The sequence below is a fragment of the Lepidochelys kempii genome, chromosome 1 (genome assembly GCF_965140265.1).
Source record: "Lepidochelys kempii isolate rLepKem1 chromosome 1, rLepKem1.hap2, whole genome shotgun sequence".
Lineage (NCBI taxonomy): Eukaryota > Metazoa > Chordata > Testudines > Cheloniidae > Lepidochelys > Lepidochelys kempii.
In genome coordinates, this window is record NC_133256.1 from 182872077 (window position 1) to 182891705 (window position 19629).

At 42.5% G+C, this 19629-nt stretch overlaps 1 protein-coding gene and 1 long non-coding RNA gene across 7 annotated transcripts in view; one reads left to right on the forward strand and one right to left on the reverse strand.

The window, feature by feature from the left end:
• Window positions 1–19629, forward strand: part of CADM2 (cell adhesion molecule 2) — a 1033208-nt gene that overhangs the window by 892862 nt on the left and 120717 nt on the right. For all 6 annotated transcript variants that reach the window (XM_073304095.1, XM_073304130.1, XM_073304112.1 and 3 more), the window contains one exon: window positions 8926–9016. In XM_073304095.1, coding sequence (XP_073160196.1) covers window positions 8926–9016 — 91 coding nt within the window. The remainder of the gene's footprint in view (window positions 1–8925; window positions 9017–19629) is intronic.
• On the reverse strand, window positions 1586–19568 carry LOC140895035 (uncharacterized). The gene is made up of 3 exons (XR_012154048.1): window positions 19451–19568; window positions 7454–7578; window positions 1586–2162 (listed from the first exon to the last, which is right to left on the reverse strand). It is a non-coding gene; the product is annotated as an uncharacterized lncRNA (long non-coding RNA).

Below are 19629 nucleotides of genomic sequence, written 5' to 3' on the forward strand. Positions count from 1 at the left end.
TTGATTTTAATTCCCTGTAAGCCAACCCTGTAGGCCATGTCATCAGTCGCCCCTCCCTCCGTCAGGGCAACAGCAGACAATCGTTCCGTGCCTTTTTTCTGTGCAGACGCCATACCACGGCAAGCATGGAGCCTACTCAGATCACTTTGGCAATTAGGAGCACATTAAATGCCACACGCATTCTCCAGCAGTATATGCAGCACCAGAACCTAGCAGAGCGATACCGGGTGAGGAGGCGACGTCAGCGCGGTCACGTGAGTGATCAGGACATGGACACAGATTTCTCTGAAAGCATGGGCCCTGCCAATGCATGCATCATGGTGCTAATGGGGCAGGTTCATGCTGTGGAACGCCGATTCTGGGCTCGGGAAACAAGCACAGACTGGTGGGACCGCATACTGTTGCAGGTCGGGGACGATTCCCAGTGGCTGCGAAACTTTCGCATGCGTAAGGGCACGTTCATGGAACTTTGTGACTTGCTTTCCCCTGCCCTGAGGTGCAAGACTACCAAGATGAGAGCAGCCTTCACAGTTGAGAAGCGAGTGGCGATAGCCCTGTGGAAGCTTGCAACGCCAGACAGCTACTGGTCAGTTGAGAATCAATTTGGAGTGGGCAAATCTACTGTTGGGGCTGCTGTGATGCAAGTAGCCCACGCAATCAAAGATCTTCTGGTATCAAGGGTAGTGACCCTGGGAAATGTGCAGGTCATAGTGGATGGCTTTGCTGCAATGGGATTCCCTAACTGTGGTGGGGCCATAGACAGAACCCATATCCCTATCTTGGCACCAGAGCACCAAGCCGGCGAGTACATAAACTGCAACGGTTACTTTTCAATAGTGCTGCAAGCTCTGGTGGATCACAAGGGACGTTTCACCAACATCAAGGTGGGATGGCCGGGAAAGGTACATGACGCTCGCATCTTCAGGAACTCTGGTCTGTTTCAAAAGCTGCAGGAAGGGACTTTATTCCCAGACCAGAAAATAACTGTTGGGGATGTTGAAATGCCTATATGTATCCTTGGGGACCCAGCCTACCCCTTAATGCCATGGCTCATGAAGCCGTACACAGGCAGCCTGGACAGTAGTCAGGAGCTGTTCAACTACAGGCTGAGCAAGTGCAGAATGGTGGTAGAATGTGCATTTGGACGTTTAAAGGCACGCTGGCGCAGTTTACTGACTCGCTTAGAACTCAGCAAAACCAATATTCCCACTGTTATTACTGCTTGCTGTGTGCTCCACAATCTCTGAGAGAGTAAGGGGGAGACGTTTATGGTGGGGTGGGAGGTTGAGGCAAATCGCCTGGCTGCTGATTACGCGCAGCCAGACACCAGGGCGGTTAGAAGAGCACAGGAGGGCGCGGTACGCATCAGAGAAGCTTTGAAAACCAGTTTCATGACTGGCCAGGCTATGGTGTGAAAGTTCTGTTTGTTTCTCCTTGATGGAACCCCCCGCCCCTTGGTTCACTCTACTTCCCTGTAAGCTAACCACCCTCCCGTCCTCCCTTCGATCATCGCTTGCAGAGGCAATAAAGTCATTGTTGCTTCACATTCATGAATTCTTTATTCATTCATCACACAAATGGGGGATGACTATCAAGGTAGCCCAGAAGGGGTGGTGGAGAGAAGCACCAGGAGGGGTGGTGGAGGAGGGAAGGACAAGGCCACACAGCACTTTAAATCTTATTGAATGCCAGCCTTCTGTTGCTTGGGCAATCCTCTAGGGTGGAGTGGCTGGGTGGCCGGAGGCCCTGCCACCGCGTTCTTGGGTGAGGAGGCTATGGAACTTGGGGAGGAGGGCGGTGGGTTACACAGGGGCTGTTGCGCTGGTCTGTGCTCCTGCTGCCTTTCCTGCAGCTCAACCATACGCTGGAGCATATTAGTTTGATCCTCCAGCAGCCTCAGCATTGAATCCTGCCTCCTCTCATCACGCTGCTGCCACCTTTCAGCTTCAGCCCTCTCTTCAGCCCACCACCTCTCCTCCTGGTCATTTTGTGCTTTCCTGCACTCTGACATTGTCTGCCTCCATGCATTCATCTGTGCTCTGTCAGTGTGGGAGGACAGCATGAGCTCAGAGAACATTTCATCGCGAGTGCATTTTTTCGCCTTCTAATCTTCACTTGCCTCTGGGAAGGAGAAGATCCTATGATCCTTGAAACACATGCAGCTGGTAGAGAAAAAAAAGGGACAGTGGTATTTAAAAAGACACATTTTATAGAACAATGGGTACACTCTTTCACGGTAAACCTTGCTGTTAACATTACATACATAGCACATGTGCTTTCGTTCCAAGGTCGCATTTTGCCTCCCCCCACCACGTGGCTAGCCCCTCATCCCTCCCCCTCCCTGTGGCTAACAGCGGGGAACATTTCTGTTCAGTCACAGGCAAACAGCCCAGCAGGAACGGGCACCTCTGAATGTCCCCTTGAGAAAAGCACCCTAATTCAACCGGGTGACCATGAATGATATTACTCTCCTGAGGATAACACAGAGAGATAAAGAACGGATGTTGTTTGAACGCCAGCAAACATTCACTGCAATGCTTTGTTCTACAATGATTCCCGAGTACATGCTACTGGCCTGGAGTGGTAAAGTGTCCTACCATGGTGGATGGAATGAGGCTGCCCTCCCCAGAAACCTTTTGCAAAGGCTTTGGGAGTACATCCAGGAGAGCCGCGAATGCCAGGGCAAATTAATCATTAAACATGCTTGCTTTTAAGCTAAGTTTAGCCTTTTAAAAGGTACACTCACTAGAGGTCCCTTCTCCACCTGGCAGGTCTGGGAGGCAGCCTTGGGTGGGTTCGGGGGGTACTGGCTCCAGGTTCAGGGTGAGAAACCATTCCTGGCTGTCGAGAAAACCGGTTTCTCCGCTTGCTTGCTGTGATCTATCTATAATCTCATCATCATCATCTTCCTCGTCCCCAAAACCTGCTTCCGTGTTGCCTCCATCTCCATTGAAGGAGTCAAACAACACGGCTGGGGTAGTGGTGGCTGAACCCCGTAAAATGACATGCAGCTCATCATAGAAGGGGCATGTTTCGGGCTCTGACCGGAGCGGCCGTTTGCCTTTCTGGTAGGCTTGCCTCAGCTCCTTAAGTTTCATGCGGCACTGCTTTGGGTCCCTGTTATGGCCTCTGTCCTTCATGCCCTGGGAGATTTTGACAAATGTTTTGGCATTTTGAAAACTGGAACGTAGTTCTGATAGCACGGTTTCCCCTCCCCAACAGCGATCAGATCCCATACTTCCTGTTCGGTTCATGCTGGAGCTCTTTTGTAATTCTGGGACTCCATCATGGTCACCTCTGCTGATGAGCTCTGCACTCACCTGCAGCTTGCCATGCTGGCCAAACAGGAAATTGAAATTCAAAAGTTCGCGGGCCTTTTCCAGTCTACCTGGCCAGTGTATCTGAGTTGAGAGTGCTGTCCAGAGTGGTCACAATGGAGCACTCTGGGATAGCTCCTGGAGGCCAATACCGTCTAATTGCTTCCACAGTACCCCAAATTCGACCCAGCAAGGCCGATTTCAGCGCTAATCCCCTTGGCGGGGGTGGAGTAAGGAAATGGATTTTAAGAGCCCTTTAAGTCGAAAAAAGGGCTTCGTCGTGTGGACAGGTGCAGGGTTAAATGGATTTAACGCTGCTAAATTCGACCTCAACTCCTTGTGTAGACCAGGGCTTAGAGATTGTGAGTAGTTCCTCTGTCTTCAGTAGGACTACTTACTGTGCACAAAGTTAAGCATGAATGCTGATTTTTTTGCAGGATCAGGTCCTTAGACTGCAAGCTCTTCAGGCCAGAGACTCACTCTTACTAGGTATTTGTACAGTGCCAAGCACAATGGGGGCCAGTATAATAGAAAAATAAATAAGTGCTCCCTTTACAAAGCAGATAATTGGTGCAGCTGTATCCACAAAAGCCGGGTGAATGGCTCCTTGAGAAATAAAAGTTGTCAGAAGTTTATTGCCAAGAGAGCAACCAACGTTGTGCTAAGGTGCTCAGCTTCTTCATATATCAGATCGCAGTCATTACCAATATTAATTGAAATTATTTTTTCACTTGTGTTCACTGATTTTTACATGTGGATGATCCAATATAATATTATTTACCATTCTAATATAGGAGGAATTATATAAAAAATAGCCTGATTAAAATTTATATAAATCTCCACATGGTTTGAAATGGCTTCTCTCCTTTTGTGCAATGGGATGCATCCAACTCCTAGAATGACTGATGAAATAGGATTTTTTAATGAAAGTTTTCCCTTTGTTGTGCTCAATTGGAAAGGGGAAGGTGAAAAAGATCAAATTCATCATCTGAAACTGCTGTAAAGCTGCTGTTTACTGCAAAGTACAAGTGTACTCCAAATACTAATTTTTCAAATGACTTTTTTACCCCATAGAGGGGTCCCTACAGGTTAAGATTAACATGTATTGCTGGTGTGGCATGAGGGAGTTCATACCTCCACTGCCTCTATTATAAGTATTCTGCTGATAAAAGACTTCGGTCTCTCATACGATTAGTCTAGGATATGCTGTCACCACTGCATTTACTGGGCCAGTTTCTCAGCTGATGTGAATTGGCATAGCAAAGGAGGGTCAACTGTGCATCTGACTCTCTGTTAAAATATTTTGGATTACTGTTTTTTAATATGGCTATAGAAAGGAGGAGGGATTTTTTTTTATATACTCACCTACCTTATAAGTGGTGAAGGGAAAATAAATGTGGGCAGGTTTTGTTTGTTTTTTTTAAATACTGGAGACTGAGTGAAGTTCCAGTAGTTGTGGCAACTTTTGTGAGTATTCCAGATCAAAGTTCACCTTTCCTCTTGTCAAGTGCTTACAATGAGCAGCTGCAACAGGAGGTGATCTTGTATAGTTAGTAGCATTTTATTTCCTGGAAAAACCATTAATTAGTTGTTTTTTAAATATAACTGGGCTAGTTTTGACGAGGTTGTTCCTGTACACATTTTCTCAGTTTAAATGTTGATGAAAATGTAAGAGAAGTGAACAGCTGGTCTTAAAATATCTCCTTTTATAATAGCTTATTTTAATTTTGAAGCAAAATTCAGGACAACATGGAAATAAAGGGAAGGAGTAACTCAGAATGAAACACACAGAATAGATGAGCATCTCTAGAGGCTTATCTGAGGGACTGTCTACAATAAATTAAAATTGTAAACTCTTCTCTAAGCTTCATTAAACATCAGTACTTCCTAATTAACTGGTATGTTTGCTGTCTTAAAGGAACTCAGGACCTTATACAAGTCCAGTATACGTTATATACATTGGTTAGAAGATAAAAACATAACAAAGTGTATTTTCTACAGTACCTTGCTTTATTTGACAGGAAGAAGAATGTCAATTTAAGGCTTTGGCCATTCTTTACCATTGCAGCTCCATTTAATTAATCACCACTAGTTTATTGTATTGCCAATGCAGACCTAGTGGACACTGCATTCAGTAAACCTTCAACAAATATCAAGAGGAAAAACATTTTAGAGATATTAAGGAACAAGATGAATTCTGATTTTCAATCTTGTTTGTTAGAAGGTTGTCATAAATATAAAGGGAAGGGTAAACCCCTTTGAAATCCCTCCTGGCCAGGGGAAAGCTCCTCTCACCTGTAAAGGGTTAAGAAGCTAAAGGTAACCTCGCTGGCACCTGACCAAAATGACCAATGAGGAGACAAGATACTTTCAAAAGCTGGGAGGAGGGAGAAAAACAAAGGGTCTGTGTGTCTGTCTATATGCTGGTTTCTGCCGGGGATAGACCAGGAATGGAGTCTTAGAACTTTTAGTAAGTAATCTAGCTAGGTACGTGTTAGATTATGATTTCTTTAAATGGCTGAGAAAAGAATTGTGCTGAATAGAATAACTATTTCTGTCTGTGTATCTTTTTTGTAACTTAAGGTTTTGCCTAGAGGGGTTCTCTATGCTTTTGAATCTAATTACCCTGTAAGATATCTACCATCCTGATTTTACAGGGGGGATTTCTTTATTTCTATTTACTTCTATTTTTATTAAACGTCTTCTTGTAAGAAACTGAATGCTTTTTCATTGTTCTCAGATCCAAGGGTTTGGGTCTGTGGTCACCTATGCAAATTGGTGAGGCTTTTTATCCAACATTTCCCAGGAAAGGGGGGGTGCAAGTGTTGGGAGGATTGTTCATTGTTCTTAAGATCCAAGGGTCTGGGTCTGTAGTCACCTAGGCAAATTGGTGAGGCTTTTTACCAAACCTTGTCCAGGAAGTGGGGTACAAGGTTTTGGGAAGTATTTTGGGGGGAAAGACGCGTCCAAACATCTCTTCCCCAGTAACCAGTATTAGTTTGGTGGTGGTAGCGGCCAATCCAAGGACGACGGGTGGAATATTTTGTACCTTGGGGAAGTTTTGACCTAAGCTGGTAAAGATAAGCTTAGGAGGTTTTTCATGCAGGTCCCCACATCTGTACCCTAGAGTTCAGTGTGGGGGAGGAACCTTGACAAAGGTGAAGAGCTGAATTTAAAAAGATGGGTCTTTTGAAGTGTTGAGAGGTCCCTTTTTTTGTGTGTGTGCTGAATTTCCTATCTCTTTGCTAGTTTCTCTTGCTTACTAATAGGCATCCTGTTTTTAGATTGACGGTACTGAATAGGTCCATATTTCTAGCTTCCAGAAAGTTGGATTGAAAATCAGCCTTTGTTTTGAAATAGATGAAAAGGGAGGGTGCAACCAACACAAGGATGTCTCATCTGTCACACTAGTACAATGGCAAGGAAATTCAAATGAAATACTTCACAACATCTCTCAGCTTCTTTCACAGATTTTTACCCCACTCCAAAGAGAGCGATTATGCTGACTGTTTCCACATTAATCTGTGAGATTTAAGATCGTGACTGAGATCAGTTAGTACTGCTGTTCTACATGGACATTAACTGTTTTCCAAAATGAAGCTTTCTGCGTTGCTTTTTTTTGGAGATTAAGTATCAGGCTGGCATTTACAGGAGGAACATAATCGTTCCAGCCTGTTTTATGAGGATATCTTTACAGTGCGTGGTCTCCAAAATGCTCAGCTACTCTTCAACACAAGGGAGGCTTTGCATTTATGATGAGGATTATGTGTCATAAATTTCCTTGCCGTCTTATGACCAGGTACTGAATGTCCCCAGATAAACAGGTTAAACGGGGTATTGGCAATTAGGACTTATGTTTTCCTGATTCTTTTAAGTGTCCATGAAATGCTGTTGCTTCACCAGGTTCCTGTGCCAGTTTCCACCCGCAGTGGTGTGAATTCAGCTAGTGACACTGCATACACTGCTGAATGTAGCTGGAGGATTCAGCCAACCTCTTGGGGCTAAGTCCTGGTTTTTGTTTTTGTTTTCCAATATTGGCTTTAGTTTACATGTACTTATTTTATCTCCAGTAGACTATAAAATAACATTGAAAATATTACAGTGCACTATTGGAAGGGAAAAGTGGCTTGACTTACCTCTAGCACAAGTCTATATTAGTCAGACAAGTTCAGATGTGGGAGCAGGATTAGGAGCAGCGTGCATCAAATTAAGTAGGAACTGAGAACTGCAGCAGGATCCTTGGAACCAGCACTTCATTGATCTGTACAAGAACAGAACAATGTAAACTTAATTTGCTAAAAACCCCTCTACCTCTTTCATTTGGATCATTTACAAACACTCATTTAAAAGCCTTTTTAATTGCTTTTAATAATTTAAGAATTCAGCCAGTGATGCCAGCCTTGATGTTCCTGTTTCGTTCTCTAACTCTAGTGTTCATGTCTGCTTCAGTGCCTTCCTTATACCTCGAATGACCTCTCAGTCCCACTCACTTGTTGCCGCCCTCCCTCATTTAAATTCGATTCTGTGTTTCACAATTTGTTGCCATCAGAATGACTGTGATGTAGCTCTTTTGACATTGTCACCACGCTGCCAACTCAAATAGGAATTGCAAATTGGCTCAGACAGCGCAAACTCTGGTTTGAAACTAAAAATCTTTCATGATTAGCAAATATACCCTGCATCAAAAAATCACCTGAAAAACAAGTGAAAGATAACAGGAGTTATATTTGCCTATTAAGTTTGAAAATTTTCCTCAGCATGACATTTATTGCCTAGAGAAAAATATATCCTGCAAAGAAATTTCCTGTGTGTTTAAATTACATGATAAACTTTTAATTACATTATAATATGTATACAAGTCAGCTGTTAAAAGCTTTTAAAATAAAAGACCTACTTTCAAAGGTCTGAAAGAACATTTTTATGTTGCATACCTCATTGCAAAAATAGGAGAGGTTATTATAGTATGTAGAAATAGTATTTTAAAGTTTTTAGGACAGATTATAGTCTTTAATATAGTAATTGTAGCAGATGTTTCAATCAAAATGATTTGCTAACTGTACTAAAAATGAGAATCTGTTTAAGGGCCTGCATTATTGCATTTCAGAAATAATATTCTGCATAATGTCTGTAACAAGGTATTTTATCTAAGAGCCCATTATCTAAGAGCCCAGGCTACTGCAACAATAAAGGTGTTGTTCAAATGTACATTACTGCATTCAGTCCTCTAATAGTAGCAGTCGTATCCATCTATAAATAGACAAAGAAACAATTATATCCAGTACTTGTTCATCCTCAATACTTTCTTTTTGTATTTCATTTTTAATTTCCAGACCTTGGAGCACTAATACCAAGGAGTTGTGTTCAATACAGCAAAATTGATTTAGTCTGGAAATATCTGTGGTTTCTAGGTTTATGAAAATTTACTTTTCCAGTTGCAGAGGTCATTTTAGTGCCACTTTCAGAATAGTGAAAACAGCTCAAGTCTTCAAATAAATGCAACTTCAACTGAAAACTAGACTTGGCGTGATGTTTTATGAACATGCACTTACATAATAAATAATTTTAGTGTCCTTCAACAAATTGATTTTCTTTTCTTTTTTTTTTCTAGATACACCTTCAGTTAAAATCATATCTTCCAGTTCATGGCCAGAAGAAGGACAATCTATAGTTCTGACTTGTGAATCCAAAGGAAAACCACTGTAAGTGATTTACCAAGCAATATGTTTTTTGTTTTTCCTTATTGTGCTTTTGATTGCAGATTGACTGCAAAAATCTGCTGATTTTGTCTTTTCCTGAGTGTAAAGTGATCTCCAGTACAGAAAACCTGTTGAAGCCTGTCTTCATTAAGTGCCTGTGAAAGACTGGTCCTTTACTTTGTCATCTATGTTAGGTTTGGGGAAGGATTCCAGCAGTGAGATTTTTTTTTTTTCAGTGAAAGGTTTGCAGGATTAATAGGACATTGTTTAGATCATCAAACTGATGATAGTTGAGACAAAACATCACATGAGAAATTTTCAAATCAACACGCCTTTGAGAAAATGTACTGAACTTTCTGGCTTCTCTGGTTGTCATTTACATGAAAATTGGACAGTTAATGATATATGCAAATTGGCTATCCAGTTCTATCCCAATTTAAAAAAATAAAGTGTGCATTAAGAAAATGAATTGTCGACATCTCAATTGTACATGAAAATTGGTAACTGTATCCCTTCTGAAATTCTTTTTAACAGCCAACTCTGTCAGTATTGAAATTGCACAGAATCTATTTTTTTTTCATTTAATAGTTTCTTTCCAGTTACAATAAACTCTAAGGCATAACCCCTGATTTAGAAAAGTAAATTCCTAGTTGAAATGTGTTTTGAGCTTAGGCATGAATGAGTAGAACTGAAATGAGATGCCTGAATATATATGTAGGTATTCAAAATATATCTTTCGTGTAACAGGAAAATAATATGCTTTGGAATATTCACTGTAGATATTTCTGGAATCACACTTCGATAATACTTATGTACAAATACATGCAAAAAGTCCTTTAATTCTCAAAGCGAATTCTTCTTTAGTATAACTCAATTGACTCTGTGGGTTTACTTAAAATAGGAACTTGATCTTTGGTGTCTGGGGTCACTTAAGAGAGTGGGATGTGTAGGGGGGTGTTGTATTTTTTTGTCTGGGTGGAGGCCGTCGCTATCTCCTTTGTACAAAATATATGTTCTGGTGGTCTTTCAGTGATCTTACCTGTCCTTGAATTATAGAAGAAAAAGAAAATATTTTGCCTTCAGTCTTTAGGAGCTTTGGTGTGCAGCAGATAATATACATCAGAAATCTTTATTGAGAAAAGGAGTCGCTTGTTTTCACACGCCAGAAGGATAAGGCTCTTTTTATTGAAGGAAGCAAATAATCTCCTCACTTTGTCAGGAGATTTTCTTCCAGACTATGACTTTGCAGTTTCAGTGCCATTATGGATGGCATTTTATGATGGCCATAAAGAATGACATATTTTATCTTGATGCATAAACTATTATACAGTTCAAATTCTTTGAATGTTATCAAGGACCTTTAGCAGACTTCAGGTAAATCCAATTTTAGAAGAAAAAATGGTTATAAATCATTTTTTATTTAAATATGCAGGGCTACATGTTCAAAATCTTTGAAACCAAATGGAGTGTTTGCATGAGTGGACTTTGTACTTACAGTGCATTTTCAAGGAAGGCATGAGTGGGACCCCAGTGGATTCAAGTGTACATTTTTGTATGTGGTAGGGATGAATTAGGAGGGTAGCCAAGGAAAAGTCCACACTATGGAATTATCAAAGGAGGGAGCTTGTATGCAAGTGGGCTTTGGGTTAAAAAATGATTTGTGCCATTAATTGCATCTCTAATTGTCCATGCCACGGAAACTACCAACCCCAGCTTCTGCTTTGTTGCCTCATTAGATCAGCCATTTGTACGCAACAGCCAGTGATAAACAGCTAGCCACCTGGGAAAAAACATCTGTAACTACTTTGCATGATAATAGCAGCATCATCATGATAATGGCTACCTTTATACTTAGAATGGGAAAGGAAAGAGAAGAGGTCCAGAGAACCCATCTATGTCACAGCGTTTATAGGTAATGAATTAGTAAAGGTACGGGGAGGAAGACAATGAAGCCCATGAGCCCTGTGCACAGTACAGAGCCAAACCATATCCCCCAGTGGAATTTATAGGCCATAGCTTAGCTTCCTTAATATGCCACAACTTTGAGTGGTGGTTAAAATACTCCACTCCCTCTGTGGTATCTACTGTAAAGTCAGTCATGCAAATCTATTGAGACTAGAGCCAGGCATAGTGCTAGGGCTGCACACAGGGATGCTAGTGTGCGTCTGGAGATCATCGTGGGGAAAGGGGTCAAGGAGCAGTGTAGATGTGATATGCGTAACCTTGAGAACTGCTGCAAACTAGCACCATCCCAAAGGGGAAAGGGAGAATAAGGGCGAAAATGGGGTCATGGCCATGTCTGTTTGCCCCATCTCATTGACCAGCAGTGCTGAGTCAAACTGAGAGGGGTCACGCTGCACCTTTCCAAACTTGGTAGCACTTCCACTTTAGCATATTCTTCCCCAGCGGAATTCTGCCAAAGTCAGCCAGAATTCCTCCAGGGGCTGCTTCCACTGCATCGTGACCTGTCTTCACATCCTGCAATGTGAGCCATGGCTTAAATCCACAATAGGAACCTTTTGTTTTAAACAAGTAAATAAAGCAAAGGAAAGCTTTGGGTTTAGACGTGTTTTGTACCAGGAGGTTCTGGGCATGGTGAGTGGAACGTTTCGGTACTGTGGTGTCTTTCTTCTTTTTATTTCCAGTGTGCAACAAGGTCCTGGGGCTCCAATTTAAAAGAAAAGGTTGGAAAATGCTGTTCTAAATGCTATACATATGGATAATATGAAGTTTTCAAATTTCTCTCTCCACTGGTAAAAAGGTTACATCGAAGTAAAAGTGTCCAATCCGTGTACCTCAGAGGCTGTTTTACAACCAGATCATGTTGTACATTTAATTCTTTAGGAAAATGTACCTCATTTTCTGCCACAATGGACAACTTTGAAAAGACAAATGACACTACGCTTCTCTATGTAATGTGGAGGTCAAAATATAGAGGGAGCAAGATGCCTCAATTTTAATTTGCATTTCATTTGAACTAAGGCATGGGGATTACAGAATATCATTATGGTGTAAAAAAGGTGGTTCCACTAACTTATTAAGCACTTTAGTATTACTCCAATGGGCAAAATTCTGCCCTCATGGAGGATAGGTCCGTCAATGGCTATTAGCCAGGATGGGCAGGGATGGTGTCCTTAGCCTCTGTTTGCCAGGAGCTGGGAATGAGCGACAGGGGCTGGATCACTTGGTGATTACATGTTCTGTTCATTCCCTCTGGGGCACTTGGCACTGTTGTATACTGGGCTAGATGGACCTTTGGTCCGACCCAGTAGGGCCATTCTTATTTTCTCATCAAAATATCCCTTTATTTTAAAGAATAGAACAGTATAACTACCAAGATATAGCAGATTTTCCCCTCCAAGCATATATATATTTTCAACATTTTAATGGGGTTCTATATAATTTGTGGCTGTCTGTATTTCCCAGAATAGGAATTTTTAATGCTTCTAAGCCCTGGTCTACACTAGGACTTTAGGTCGAATATAGCAGCATTAAATCAATGTAAACCTGCACCCGTCCACATGATGAAGCCCTTTATTTCGACTTAAAGGGCTCTTAAAATCGATTTCCTTACTCCACCCCTGACAAGTGGATTAGCGCTTAAATCGGCCTTGCTGGCTCGAATTTGGGGTACTGTGGACACAATTCAACGGTATTGGCCTCCGGGAGATATCCCAGAGTGCTCCATTGTGACCGCTCTGGACAGCACTCTCAACTCAGATGCACGATTGTTTGCCGTTGCTCTGACGCAGGGAGGGGCGACTGAGGACATGGCTTACAGGGTTGGCTTCAGGGAGCTAAAATCAACAAAGGGGGTGGCTTTACATCAAGGAGTATTTCAGGCAGGACTTCACGGAGGATTCCAATAAGAAATGGTGCACCTGAGTTATTGTTCTTATTGGAACAAGGAGGTTAGCCTGGCCTCTGATTGATACATGGCTAGATTTACCTCGCTGCACCTTCTCTGTGAGTGACTGCAGTGTGACCTAGAGGAATGAGTCCCCTAGACAGGGGAGGGGGGGAAGCAAATGAGTACAAAACAAGTCTGGTCTATTTCTTGTTTTGATCCACTCCATCTATCTTTTACATCTTTGGCTGGCAGCAGACGGTGCAGAAGGACTGCATGCCATCCACATCTCATGGCTGCCCGGCAGAAGATGGTACAGTACGACTGCTAGCAATCCGTATCGCCTGCCTGCTCACCATGAGATGGTTCAATGGGACTGACTGCAGGACTAAAGAGAATGACCTGGTCAAGTCACTCCAAATTTAGTCCCTGCGCCCATGTCTGCCCAGGCGCTCCCAGCCAACGTGGCCAGGAGCACCTCGGACACGACGAGGATGGCTACCAGTCGTATTGCACCGTCTGCTGCCAGAAGGCAATGGGTTGCTGCTACTGTGTAGCAATGCTGTACCGCGTCTGCCAGCACCCAGGAGACATACGGTGACGATTACCTGAGCAGGCTCCATGCTTGCTGTGGTATGGCGTCTGCACAGGTAATTCAGGAGAAAAGGCGCAAAGCGATTGTCTGCCCTTCCTTTCACGGAGAGAGGGAGGGAGGGAACGGGGGCCTGACGATATGTACCCAGAACCACCCGCGACAATGTTTTAGCCCCATCAGGCATTGGGATCTCAACCCAGAATTCCAATGGGCAGCAGAGACTGCGGGAACTGTGGGATAGCTACCCACAGTGCAACGCTCCGGAAGTCGACGCTCGCCTCGGTACTGTGGAAGCGCTCCGCCGAGTTAATGCACTTAATGCACTTAGAGCATTTTCTGTGGGGACACACACACTCGAATATATAAAACCGATTTCTAAAAAAACGACTTCTATAAATTCGACCTTATTCCGTAGTGTAGACATACCCTCACAGTATTAAATATATTTTTCTTCAGTCTTCATTGCCTCTACACCCATGCTGGTCTTCAGGAAAATGGAGAGAGGGGCTATAATTAAAAATGTGCAATATCAAATTTGTCCCACAAAATGCAGCTCTTTTAACTCTAAGTGAGACCTGCTGCATGCTAAACAGATGATATTACAAACCCATTCACCTATGACAGTCAATCCCTGGAAAATAATAATGTGCTCCTCATACAACAAGTAGAAGAGTTCTTTGTATTCATTCTGATGGGGGTGGGGAAATAATATACCAGATATTACAACCCTGTGCTATTTTCTCCCCATCCTCTGACATTGTGCTGTGTGGTTTTTCTCTCCCCACCACCATCAGTAGATACAAAAGTTATGGTCAGCAGTAGCTTTTGTTTGACAGGAGTCAGAGTAGAATTAGAGGTTGTTTGTTATATAGGTCTTTTTCAGTAGTAGCATCTTGTTGGACTGATGGTGACTTGGCAGATAGTTTCTTTTTTAAGCAAACTCTGGGGTGATGTCTTGTCTCGGGTTGCAGTTAGGTTACAGTGTCTGTCTTGTCATCGTGGATCACACTGTTGATTTGCTTTGAGTGTGAGGATTTCATGGCTATTTTGAATAATATTGCTGTATTTTGCAGTTCTGAACTAAAGCATTTTGCTAGGGATTTTTGGCCTGTTGAACAGCTGTGTAACTTGGACCAAGACCAAGTTAGTGCACTCGACACAACTATTGAAGAACATGCTCCCCTTTTTCTGGGGAGACCATTGTACTTTTCCTTCCATACTGAAACGTATCACTTTCCTTTTCAGTCCTCAGAGTTCCTTTCTATCTTCTCCTTGACCCTGGATGGATTCCCAGACCACTGACAGGCTATAGCAATTCTCCACTTTTTGGACTACACCTGCCTAATGTATTTAAAGATTATGACTCTTTAGATATATTTGTTTCAAATGTCTCTTGCTGGTTACTGTAATTTTATCTAAATCTGTGTTAGCCTTCTCTGGACAATTGTCTATCTGACTACCCTACAGATATATTGCGCTCAAACAATCTTCCAGCAGAACTCTTCTGTAATGTCCTACGTAGATTTCCTTCCTATTACATCCAGGCCTATATATATCGACAGTAGGGCCCACCAGTATTCCTGTATGTTAAACAAATATTCATAGTCTGATACCTTTTTCCCCCAATCTTAAAAATTAAAAACCAGAATACTGATGAGTGCTCTTGTCAGAAGATTAAAGAAGCAACATTTTTCTTGTTACCCCAGTTATACCTTCTAGTCAGGTTATACATTGATCATACAACTTGGAGAAAAAGCAAAGAGCAGGTGCTGGCCTTTCAGGCAGTCTGGTTTGCTGGGGATTTCTCTGTGTGAGGCAGGGAGTTGGACAGCAGTGGTGCAAGTAGGACAGTACAGTCAAGTATGCTGTATCATTAAGATATTTATTGCCAGTATGCCATGCTGGAAAGACACAGGAGCAGAAGGTGGGGCTGCCAGGTACCACACCCGTCCCTGCCCCCAGCCCTTCCACGCAGCTGCATCTTCTATCTGGGGTCTGTACAGCCCTGCTGGAAGACAGGGCCGGGGGCAGTACAGCCATGCTGTAGGAGATGCTGGCATGGGGACACCCAGTAGCCCCACATCCTGCTCCTTTCACTGCTGTGGTTCCAGAGAGCTCTGTGGTTCAGAGCCCCCCCCTTTTCCCCCACCTCCAGGTAACATGGGGTGGGGAGGGGATGGGCAGAGCACAGGGGCCCTGGGTTGGGGGTGGGGTGGTATCATTTGGGGGGGTCTCGTGGAGAGGTCATGTGCCCCCCCTTAAGCTGGTGCTCCCCCTTTGTGTCGTCCCTGCCATGAGTCGCCTATGCGCAGCATACTGGTAAGAAATAAATTCTACTTGAACTACTGCTGGACAGCCTTAATATCCCCAGTCATGAGGAAGAGAGACGTGCATCTCTACCCTGGAGAGGTGATGGCTGAGGAACCTTTAAGTGAATGCACTCGGGGGACCACAGAGGTGCAGTTACCCTGTTGCTGACTTGGCTGCTGTCAGTTTCAGGGAAATAAAAGTTTGGCTGACCTTAACAAACAAGTGAGACCACATAACCAAATGAACTTACTTTGTAGCAGGGGAAAAAACAAAGTATAAGCTATGTTTTATGATCTTAGCAGAATGTATTAGATTAATAGAAAGTTGAAGATGAAGACAGGCTTTTCTATTTTTTAATACTTATTTCTGGAAGGCATGCTGAAATGAGACATACACTGTGATTCCTTTGGAGTGGCTGATGCAAAAAAACTCTAAGATTGATTACAATAATAATGCGGGTGGATATCCTATATCCCCAAGTGGGCCCAGTGTGGTGTGGGAAGGACACCACAGGGCTGCAAGCTCAGGAAGGAGAAGTAAATGAACATAGTTAAGAATCACCTGGGGCTCATTAGCCTGCAAACAAACCAGCCTGGATTGGATATAAGATTCAGCGAGGGACTTGCTGGAAGTGACTGGATTCCTTTGCACCAGCAGGTATGATTGTAGCCAAGCTAGGAGAAGTTAGTTGTTTTTGAACACAGGACTCTGCTGAAAACAATTGAGTTTTGTTGTTGTTGTTGTTTTGTTTAGCTCCTAAGGATAAGTTTGGAACTTCCACTTCCTTTTTCTGAGGAAATGGGAAATTAAAGATGTGCATGTTATCCTGTGTGAGGAGAAGGGGCATCATCAACAGCTGTTTAGTTTAAAATTTTGAGACGAGACTTTCGGTTTTCTGTTTATCCCTTTGTGAAGAAAGGAGTGATCGTTCTGTTTTCAGCCTCTTGAGGAAGAGACAGACTCGGTTTGTTCTGATGCTTTGCCAGCTTGATCCCTCCCTTTTGTAGAGATGAAGGCATTGAAGACTAAGTTTAATTTGGCCAGGCTCCTGAAGATTTAACCCTGACCCTGAAGAAAGGTTTAGCTGGATTTCTTAAAGGGTCAGAAATCCAGGTGAGGAAGGAAATAATTTTGTAAGTTAGACAGTAAGGAGATTGCAGCGATACTTCTGTCACAAACTGCCGTTTGTCTTGAGCCCCAGAGTGGAATTCAGGGGCATAGGATGGGCAGGAACAATCTTTTTTCTTAGCACTGTTACTGCCTAAGAAACAACTTTCTTCAAACTGAAGAAACTCAAAGCCTCAGATTAAGTGTTCTGGGGTAACAATTGAATTTTTCCCATTTTAGTTGTTCCCCCTTCCTTTGTAAAGTGATACATCTCTGAGAGAGATTTGCCTGCTGTCCCAGGAAGGATTGAAGACTGTGCACAAAAGCTAGAATCAAACTTTCAAAAAAGATCCCTGCCTCATTCAGTGAATGAGTAGTTATTCAATATTTCTCTTTATCCTGCACAATCAGTGTATGGCCCCAGGCCTGGGCACCATCCAAAACCTGCACTGACTGTATCCCCCCGTGGCCCAATATGGTTGTGTGTGTGTGTGTGGGACCTGGGAAGGGCACCACAGGGCTGCAAGCTCAGGAAGGAAAAGTAAATGAACACCGCTAAGAATCACCCGAGGCTCATTAGCCTGCACACAACCCAGCTTGGAGTGGATATAAAATTCAGCAACGAAGTGCATATGCTAGAAGTGACAGGACTGTAGAAAGCATTCCTTTACACCAGCAAATATGACTGATTTCCTCCTGGGTGGGTCAATGGTGCTCTCATCATAGTGTCCATCCATCATACATTAATGAATGTATCTTCCCAAATCTCAGATTAGGTGGTACCAGTAGCTGAAAGCCCATACTGTCATAAGAGTGTAATTCATAAAGTTATATGTGTAGAAACGTCCCTAATACCTGAACTTAAAAATTGGGTGGTAACAGGCCATGAATCCCAGTGACGATTAAAAACTTTGATATTCTGAACAAAAAGCGTCTCCACCATGCTCATAGCTGTTTCTATTGTTTCACACTGACTCAACAGACATGCTACTATAACCCAGGCCTGCTTGGTATGGCACTCTGTTCTCCTCCAGTAGCACCTAGTAGACCAGCTAGAGATTGATTGAGCCTGCCACAGCCTTGGCTAAAAGACAGGTCTTTTAGCTCACGAGTTACCAAACTGTGGTTTGTGTACTGTGAGGATATGCGAGACATCTTGGGCGGGGGGTAAGGTTCAGCTCAGGGTTCATGGGTCCAATTGCCCAGCACCTGTTCAGTCTAACTGAGCTCAGAATTTAGTCCAGGTTTTTGTGGTTTGTTTTTATTTATTTTTTGGTTGTATACGTTGCATTATAACTATATCTGTACGTAATTGTGAAATATGCATTCTAACTATATCTGTACGTAATTGTGAAATATGGACAGATGCTTAGTAGTATTAAGAACACACACAGTATCAGTGATGAGAAGGGTAGGGGGATGCAGGCAGCTGCTAGATTGGGAAGGGGGTACACGATAAGAAAAGTGTGGGACCTCTGTTTTAGTTCATGTAGTAGAGGCTCATGCATTGAGCTTCAGAGGTCACAGGGTTGAACCAAACTGCCAATTACAAGCATCTGTTTGCACTACACTAGGCTTCAGAGTGACAATCCTGGAATCTTATTATATAGGTAATCATACATTTAGGGTAGTTTCTGTGTCTTCATGTGTGTTTGCAATGCATGTAGAAGAAGCCGTAATGCATGTAGAAGGAGCCACAATGCAGATTAGGCCCTTTGGGCACTACTTTTGTTTTAATATATTGATCTATGTAACATTTCTACTGAGGTATAAACCTATACTTTAACATATTACATTTCAAATTGTGGTTAGTTTTGCTATCTGGAAGTCTGCATCTTCATTTGACAATTGGGAATTTTTTATTTGTGTAATTATTAACAGCGTAGGGAAATTGATGTAATAAAAGTATGGCATGCAAGATGAAACAGATGGGAGCATTAGTGCCCGTTTAAATATTACGCTTTACAATACAATCTACTGCAGTTCTTGAGAACTTCCCCTCTCGTGTTCTGCGGTGTTTACTCATACAATGATGCAGAAAGTACAATGTGAAAGAAGCAATTAAATGTAGCATTTTTAGTGCTCATTAAAGCTCTTGTGTATGTGTATGCTTTTTAAAATAATTCTCCTCTTTGCTCCTGGCTTGTATGCCTGGCAAAAAAGAACCTGACAGACTGTCTGCAGCTTTAAACAGACTTTAAAAAAATCAATGGAAAAGAATAACATAGAATTTGTCTCAATAGTTTACATTTTTCTAACTTTAGGCTGCAGTCAAGTTGGAGTACATGAAACAAAGTATAGTCAGTACTTAGGGGGCAGGCAATCTTTTAGATGTTGTAATTTTTATTAAGAATATTTCAAATCCATTATAATTACAGTTACTGTCTTAAAATCAGCAGTTAATAGCATAACCTAAATAACCTAATCTAAGCAAACATCTGTTCATAGAAATCTGTTGGTGTAGATCATACCATTCTGCAGAAAAACCTGCAGCCTTGACATTGTAGAGTTTTAGCCTCCTTATGCAGCATAGGGGGATAAAGTATGTCCTCTGTACAGTGAACTTAGACTGACCCACCTAACTTGCAGGTTTGAGGGCATCTATGGAGCACTGTGAATTTGGACAGACCATTAAAGATTGTATTCCCCATCTCTCTTCCAGGCTTCTTGGCTGCACAGTTTCCCCGGAAACTGCAAATGCTACAGGCTAGCAGTGATTGAAGCAGTCTTTCTATATGGATGAAAACATGCATCAAA